This window comes from Rosa chinensis, chromosome 2 (genome assembly GCF_002994745.2).
Source record: "Rosa chinensis cultivar Old Blush chromosome 2, RchiOBHm-V2, whole genome shotgun sequence".
Taxonomy (NCBI): domain Eukaryota; kingdom Viridiplantae; phylum Streptophyta; class Magnoliopsida; order Rosales; family Rosaceae; genus Rosa; species Rosa chinensis.
The window spans coordinates 11,658,397-11,667,117 of NC_037089.1; the positions used below are offsets into that span (position 1 = coordinate 11,658,397).

Below are 8,721 nucleotides of genomic sequence, written 5' to 3' on the forward strand. Positions count from 1 at the left end.
CGAGACGTTCTCAATGCTTTAAGTTTTTTGTGATTTGGATATATAAAAAAGACAAAAAAAATGTAAAAACCTTTCCAAATCACAAAATGACGCATCTTTTTGCTTTTGGTAAGAAATCTCAATTGTATTTACTTTACTCAATTACTCGTTCTAAATGTCTCTTAGCTTATGTGATTTGGATATATAAAAAAGAAAAAGAAAAACACAACAAACGAACACATCCTTTTGCTTTTGGTAAAAAATCACAATTTGTATTTTCTTTCTCAATCAAAAAATCTATGAAATGTATACCTGGGAAAGCATCAAGCTGTCAAACTTTTGGAAAAAGAAAGAAACTATTTTGCTTGGGTTAGCACTAACGGCTTAATTAACCTAATCCAGAAGGCCTCACAGGCCCATTAAAATTGGTAGATTATGTCCAAAAAAGAGAAGCGAGGCGGTAGCTATTCAAATGAAACCCCAACGGCTAGTTCAGCCAAACGTGTCAATTTCAACGGTGACGTGCACGCGCCAACGGTCAAATCCCCATTTACAACCACGTTTTCAGGTCCTCACCAATTTCCTTTATAAACCGCTGCGGCTTTCGCCTAAAGACACACTCTTTCCCTCTGCATTTCAACGATTTGATTCTCAAGATTCACCAAGTCATCTCAGTTTTCGGTTTCTCCGGTCAATTTCGGACTACCCATTTCGTTTTCCGGCGACCTTCTCGATTTGAATCCGATGGAAACCCCATCTTCAACACGAAGAGTCACAAGGTCGCAGACTTTGGTCCCCCAGAGCAACAACACCATACCAATTTCAAGTGAGTTGGTCTTCCTCAATTTCTTGATTCAAAGTTTTCGTCTTTGTTTGTTCTTTGAATTTAGGGTTTATGGGTTTCAATCAGAACAGGGTTGTACTGATCATGGTTTGGTCTTTCAGTTCGGGGGTTTATGGTTTCAATCAGAAAAGGGTTTTACTGATAATTGTTTGTTCTCTCAATTTTGGGGTTCAATCAGAAAAGGGTTTTACTAATAATCGTTTGATATTTCAATTTTGGGGTTTATGGGTTTCAATCAGAAAAGGATTTTACTAATAATTGTTGGCTCTTTCAATTTTGGGGATTTATGGGTTTTGATCAGAAAAGGGTTTTACTTATAATCTTTAATTTTCAGGGAAGAGTAATGAAGATTCTGAAATGGGTGTATCGAAATCAAGAACAAGAAATGGAAAACAGCAACAACAGCAAGACCGGTCTGCTCTGATCGACATAACCAACGATTCTCCGATAGTGGGAGTTGCGATGCAGACGCCGTCATCGGCGATTATGAAGCTGAGGAGCATCCGAGCCAAGACCACACCGGGTTCCGGCGAGGCTTTGTTGAGAGGTCAAGTCAAAACCCTGTTGCAACAAGTGGAGGAAGAGGCCGAGCTCTCTAAGCTCTCTTTCGAAAACCGGCCTTTTCGACATCTTCAAGGACTTATTGGGAACTCGCCGACCGGACTTCTTGCCCCAACTCCGGCGAACACGCCGCAGGTGAATGATCTCTCGGTTGATGGAAGTGGGAGTAACGTTGAGAGACCCTCTCCTCTAGTCCAAGAACAATTGATCTCTCAGGTTTGAGCCCTGAATTTCACTTGGGTTTTACTCACATTGCTTATATTTTGTGTTATTGAAGATGTTCTAGAGATGAGACTATCTTAGGGTTTACGGTTCTGGTCAGTCTTGGTACTGTGGATAATATTTTGATTGAGTTCTTCTGAATAGGTTTACAGTTATGTAGTCCAAGTTCTGTTTGGGGTTCCTCTCATATTCTAATATTGTGTGACAGCATTTAGATTGAACTTGGGGACACTATTTTGATTCTTAATCGATTGGCTAGAGTTATGGAGTCCAATTTTTATTTGGATTTTTCTCATATTGTTATACTGGTGTGATTGTTGGGGAAAACATGTTGATGAAATTTCCATTTGGGATTGAAATGGGGACAATATTTTGACTGCCTTTGTTTTTGAACCTCCAAAATGCAATGTCTTGATTAGCATTCCATGGGATATGTGGCAGGTGGTATGTGACATCTTTGAAGGAAAGAATCAAGCGAGCCTTGAATCACAAAAGAGTATCCTGAGTCGATCTCTGCTGCTTGATTTCTCTGAGAAGTCTGAAATCTCTTTCTCAGAAGAAGAAGACTGCTCTTCTGTGATTACTAGTGAAAGCAAAGAAAGGTCATCCCCAGATGATGATAGTGCTTCAGTGTGGTCCATTCAGGTCAATGCGAGCACCTGTGATGAAGAAGAGGATGAAGGAGAAGACTACTATCTGAAGGGAGTTGATGAAATCGAAGAAAAGGAAGAGAATGAAGAGGATGCAGGATATGATGTTGATGAGCTCTGTGAAGGTATAAGCAAGATTTTTGTGGGTGAGAAAAGAATGATTCCCAAGTTTGAAGGAAAGCACACAAAATTTGTGTACAACAGTGATGATGAAATTGCTGAAGAAGTTGTGGAAGACTCTACTCCACGTACTCCAGATTCAGCTGATGTTCTGTCACCTAGTGCCTTGTGCTTGAAGGGATTGCCTACACCAAGAGGAAAGCACCTGCGATTTCTGGACGAAAACGACTCTGCTTATAGTTGCTAATGTAATAATGTTTGGGTTGTCTTTCTGATAACCACATATGTCTAGGAATGCTTTTGGTTTGTTTGTTTGGACAAGGAAATGATATATTTTCGGTGTTCTAAAGAACACTATGAATTTTACTTTTCAATGAAATAACTCTATGCTAGTTTGGTTATATCTTTTATATGATGATGTGGTACTTCTTTGATGTGAGGTTATATCTTTTATATGATGATGTGGTTCTTTTTTCAAAATTGATGCTTTTTTGCTAGGAGGATTCCATTAATTAATGTATGATAGTAATCTCTCACTCTCTCATAGTCACTCCAAAGAATGAGAGGATTGACAATCGAGGACACACATTGCAAATTGCTCAAAACTATTGAGGAACCCAAAGTATGGAACCCTAAAAAGAGACTGGCCCAACTTAATTTCTCACTCTCTCAGTCACTCCAGCTTCTTTATGGTCCAACATTCTTGCCAATACAATATCCTCATTTTGTTCCGGGTTATAATCTCTAATAAAAAATATAGCTCCGTGAGCAAAAGCCCCTGTCATAATGAATCCTGCGATGTATTGGTGATGAGTATATAATGCAGCTTCAGTGTAAAGTCTTGCGCTATGAACGCATCACTCTCTCATAGTCACTCCAAAGAATGAGAGGATTGACAATCGAGGACACATTGCATATTGCACAAAACCATTGAGGAAGAGAATGATAAGGAGGGTAACTCCATTAATTGATGTATGATAGTAATCTCTCACTCTCTCATAGTCACTTCAAAGAAGAGAGGATTGACAATCGAGGAACACACATTGCATATTGCTCAAAACCATTGAAGAGGAAGAGAATGATAATGCCTATTTACCAATTTTGTTGGAAAAAAAAATGCCCTTAATTACTAAAGCAAATGCTAGTTAATTCTTATTCTCATAAAAAGTAATTTTTTATATATATTTGATTGAAGGGTTGGTGCGGCTTTCAATGGGTATATAAAGTCAAAAAACAAGTTTGATGGCTCCATTGAGCGTTTAAAGGCTCGAGTTATTGCCAAAGGGTATTGCCCAGCTAAAGGGTATTGCCCAACGAGAAGGGCTTAATTATAAGGAGACTTTCTCCCCTACTGCCAAATTGGTTACATTCTGCTGTCTCTTTGCCATTGCCGGCACTAAGAATTGGCCACTTCATCAACTTGATGTTCAAAATGCCTTTCTCCATGGTGATTTGGATATATAAAGTCAAAAACAAGTCTGATGGCTCCATTGATCATTTCAAGGCTCGACTTGTTGATAAAGGGTATTGCCCAACGAGAAGGGCATGATTATAAGGAGGCTTTCTCCCCTATTGCCAAATTGGTTACCTTCCGCTGTCTCTTTGTCATTGCCGCCACTAGGAATTGACCACTTCATTAGCTTGATGTTCAAAATGCCTTTCTCTATGGTGATTTGGATGCAGAAGTTTACATGTCTCTTTGGTTACCTTCCGCCATCTTTTTGCCATTGTCGCCGCTAAGAATTGACCACTTCATCGGCTTAATGTTCAAAATTCCTTTCTCCATGGTGACCTGGATGTGGAAGCATACATGTCTCCTCCACCCGGTTTTAGTTGATAGGGGGAGAATTTGGTGTATCAACTAAACAAGTCTTTGTACGGCTTGAAACAAGCGTCCCGAAATTGGTTTGCCAAATTCACACATGCCCTTCAAGCAGTTGGTTTCAAGCAATACATGGTAGATTATTCTCTTTCCATCAGGTCACATGGCTCATCATTTACTTAATTATGATATATATTGATGATATTGTTATCACATGTAATAACTCCACGGCTATTCAGTCTCTCAAAGTCTTCCTTCATAACCGCTTCCGTATCAAAGATCTTGACTTACTTAAATACTTCTTGGGAATTGAAGTTAGATGCTCCAAACAAGGCATTTATATTTTCCATTGTAAGTATGCGTTGGATATCCTTGGTGATGTTGGCCTTCTTGGTGCACGAGTAGCCCTATGGAGCAACACTTCCAAGTTAAGTCCAATAGGAAAACTCTTGAAAGATCCTGAAAAATATAGACGATTAGTTGGATGTCTCTAAAAATACAAGAACAAAATGTGTTTTTTGGAAATCGGGGATTGATAGACACGTTGCAATTCTTACTGGGTAGAAATAAAAAATTCACACAAGAAAGCACAATTTTGGTTACGCAGTGAAAACCTCAACTTCTGAGATTAAAAACGTTGCGGGGCTCTTACACTTGAGAACCCAAATATAATCAATCCAATAATAGTGAAGGATATGGTTCTTTACAAACACATATAGCTCTCTATGCGGCTACAATCTCTAGACTCATTAAAGAGGTGATTGTGTTGAATCTTGACCTTCTTCTTCACTTGAACGATCTGCAAATATCGCTCCTCTTGCAACACCAATCTTCTCTACTAATCTCGAGAGAATCAATGCATGTATATGAATGTTGAATGAGACACTTTTACATGGAATAAGTGTTTCAAAGTACCTATGCGACTTTTTCTAAGCAAACAAGAAGAACATGAATTCTTGCGTCTAAGTCCCCAAACATGAACGCTCTTTTCTTCTGAATATATTGAGGAGAAAACAAATCCTCAATTATCAAGATTTACCCTAATTGGACTCTTAATAGGAAACGTCATTCAATAAAAAGATATCCAATTAAAATACCCAAATCCTAAAACGATTAGGACTTCAATAGTACGATTTTTACAGTTAGAAAATATCTTTATAATATAACATCTAAAATCCAAAAGATACTTTACAAAATCAGACTCCCAAAAACGTAGGGTTGACTAGGACGGACTCAGAGATTGCAACACATGTTGCAATCCCGTGCTTATGCATGAGATGCAATTACCTGAAATTCTCCGAGACTAGTTTTGATGAACTTTGTAGGCTTCTTTTTCTACTTCTAATGACGAAACGGGATAAGATGCTTCACTTGCTTTTGTATGGGAATGCCAACACATAAAACATACAAACTTCTGTACTTACAGTCTCATCTACCTAATTGTTACAAGACCAGACATCATGTTCTGTGTTCACATGCTCAGCCGACTTATGCACCAGCCTTGTAAGCCTCAGTTTGAGGCAGCCCTGGTAAGCCTCACCGGGTCAAGGCCTTCTGTTTCCAGCACAAACAACTCGAATGTAAGAGCATTTTCTGACTCAGATTGGGCAAGTTGTATGACAACAAGGAACTCTATTACTGGATAGAGTTTTTCTATTGGAACCTCCAAATTTACTCACTTGACCTCTATATTTTTTACACCTCTTATCAAATTTTCAAATACTAAATTTACTCACTAAACCTCACTAAACTTCCTCAAATAACCTCACTCATATAATTTGCAAACAAATTATTATCTTTAAAATAAAAAAATTAGTAATTTCAATGATTTAATCACTCTATAAATCTTAACTAAATATACATTTCTTAATCAAACATGAGTTTCAAAAATTAATGTCTAATCAATAAGAAAATTCCATGAACTATTATGTTTTTTTTTTCTATTTTAGTTGTGCAAAAAAAAAAATGAAGAAATCATTTGTTTTTATTCTCAAAAAAAAAAATCATTTGTTTTTTTTAATGTTTATTTTTTATGTATTTTTTGTACCACATGATTAATTATTATTTTTTAATATTTTTTTTGCAAATATAATGGATTGACTTTGATTTAGGTCATAAATCATAAGAGGATTTATTTTGTTTTCCCTCACCAATATATATACATATCATACATTTTTATGTCACATGATCTTAATCATATTTTTAATTCTTATTAAATATATATGAATGCTTTAATGAGTATGTAGTGAAATTGGAAAATGAAAATAAATAAGGAAAATAATAAGGAATACAATCTAATATTATTGAATTGGAAAGTCTACATAAAATAAATATAATATTTTTTGGGTATAATTATTGTCCTTAATAGTCATTTTATAGTAGGTTATATATGTCATTTAATAATTCATAATGAATGAGGTCAAGTGAGCAGATTTGGAGGTCCCAATAGAAACTTTCTACTGGATATTATACCTTTCTTGGAAAAGCAAGAAGCAAGACATTGTGCTCGTTCCAGAGTGGAAGCAGAATATGGAGCTATGAAAAATGTTAGTTGTGAACTAGCTTGGTTAAATTCATCCTTCGTGACCTCAGCATACAACCAACCCCAACCATTTTACATTATGATAATCAAGATGCTTTCCACATTGCATCAAATCCGGTCTTTTAAGAGAGAACGAAGCCCATTGATATAGATTTTCATGTGGTAAGTCGCTACATTAAGTCTGGATTGATTTCCACAACTTACACTCCTTCATCTCAGCAAATTACAAATATCTTTACAAAGCCTCTTGACAAAACTTCTTTCAATTGTCTGTTAGGCAAGTTGGGAGTCTGCGATATCCACTCTCCAACTTGAGGGGAAGTATTAGGATACAAGTCCTATTAGGATAAAAATCCTAGAATATTTCTGTAGCTATTACTTGCTCCTCACACATGCAATCTTCTCCTTAATCACTCTCCTTATTTGTAGGCTCTGTACTTGTATATAAACATGTAGCTACTAATATGCAATGTAAAACAAGTTTGGTCCGTATTGTTAAAGAGCATAGATCCCACATGAAAATTGAAACATTACCTATGAGTTTATAAGGGTTTAGACCACTCTATTCATTACCAATTGGTTTTAGATGTGAACCCCAAATTACTTTATCATGATATCAGAGGGGGTTATCCCACGTGTGAATGCCTCGAGGCCGTACAGACTCCACGTCACCCAATATAAATTTTTCGTGTGTATGGTTTGAAAATTTGCCACGCATATGAGGGCGTGTTGAGAGTATAGATCCCACATGAAAGAAAAATTTGCTTATAAGTTTATAAGGGTTTGGGCGACTTCATCCATTACTAATTGATTTTGGATGTGCCCAGATTACTTTATCACATATCAAATTTATTATGTCTTAATTAATGATACAAATTAGGGGGGGGGGGGGGGGGGGGGGGGGTGTGGTGGGGCTTGAGTTTAAACTCCTGATTCTACTGAACATCTCGAAATGATATCAGGATTCTCTACAAAATATATGTGTTCAATCATCAATTAGCAAAGAGTGTTCTACTGGCTATTCCATTGCTTTGACATAGTGGTGACATACGAAAAGGGGGGGGGGGGGTGTGGTGGGGCTTGAGTTTAAACTCCTGATTCTACTGAACATCTCGAAATGATATCAGGATTCTCTACAAAATATATGTGTTCAATCATCAATTAGCAAAGAGTGTTCTACTGGCTATTCCATTGCTTTGACATAGTGGTGACATACGAAAAAGATAACTCGATTGCAACGAAGCACAATTACCAAAATCACAGCTTAGGGGCTTATACTCCATCTCAGCAAATTGTAGATATCTTTACAAGCCTCTTAGCAAAGCTTCTTTCAATTCTCTGTTAGGCAAGTTGGAAGTCTGCAATATCCACTCTCCAACTTGAGGGAGAGTATTAGAATACAAATCCTAGAATATCTCTGTAGATATTTCTTGCTCCTCATACATGCAATCTTCTCCTTAATCACTTTCCTTATTTGTAGGCTCTGTACTTGTATATATGTTTATACTACTGATATGCGATGTAATCAGTTTTGGTCCATATCAAACTTATTAGGGGCCGTGACCACTTACCCAATTTCAACTTCAAAATTGCCCACTTACTCCACTAAGAGTTTTTTAACCTCATTTACCCAATTCAGTGTTAAATGACAATTTCAACCTTCAACTAATTAAAAAATTACAGGTTCACTCTCTCTATCTCTCTCTGCAGCTGCAGACTCTCTCCCTCTTTCTCTCTCTCTCATCTCTTTCCAGTGAGGAACATCCCCATCGATTTTGGCAGCGCAGGTTCGGATCCTGATGGCGACGGAGACGGCGGCAACACAGTGAGGTTGAGTGACGCCGACGACGCTGCTTTTCCCTTGCGGCTTTCCTTTCCCGGACATAGGCGACGCTTCGAAGCTCCACGCTCCAAGTTCGGGTCTGGGCTTCGCTCGAACGCTTCAACATCGCTCAGACAGCGTCGTTCTCCAAGTTCGGGT

At 37.6% G+C, this 8,721-nt stretch overlaps 1 protein-coding gene across 1 annotated transcript; it reads left to right on the plus strand.

Annotated features, from left to right (window-relative positions):
- The first annotated feature begins 584 nt into the window (after window positions 1–584).
- Window positions 585–2,772, plus strand: LOC112188565. The gene is made up of 3 exons (XM_024327706.2): window positions 585–805; window positions 1,158–1,600; window positions 2,048–2,772. The coding sequence occupies exons 1-3, from the start codon at window positions 724–726 to the stop codon at window positions 2,621–2,623; spliced, it is 1,101 nt and encodes a 366-aa protein (XP_024183474.1). The 5' UTR covers window positions 585–723; the 3' UTR covers window positions 2,624–2,772.
- Window positions 2,773–8,721: the final 5,949 nt, after the last annotated feature.

Excerpts from the sequence above, each read along its gene's own strand:
- LOC112188565 (XM_024327706.2), top strand. The coding sequence starts at position 724 with ATGGAAACCCCATCTTCAACACGAAGAGTCACAAGGTCGCAGACTTTG. Across the intron at positions 806-1,157 it reads CAACACCATACCAATTTCAA|GGAAGAGTAATGAAGATTCT; the intron begins GTGAGTTGGTCT and ends TTTAATTTTCAG. Across the intron at positions 1,601-2,047 it reads AAGAACAATTGATCTCTCAG|GTGGTATGTGACATCTTTGA; the intron begins GTTTGAGCCCTG and ends GATATGTGGCAG.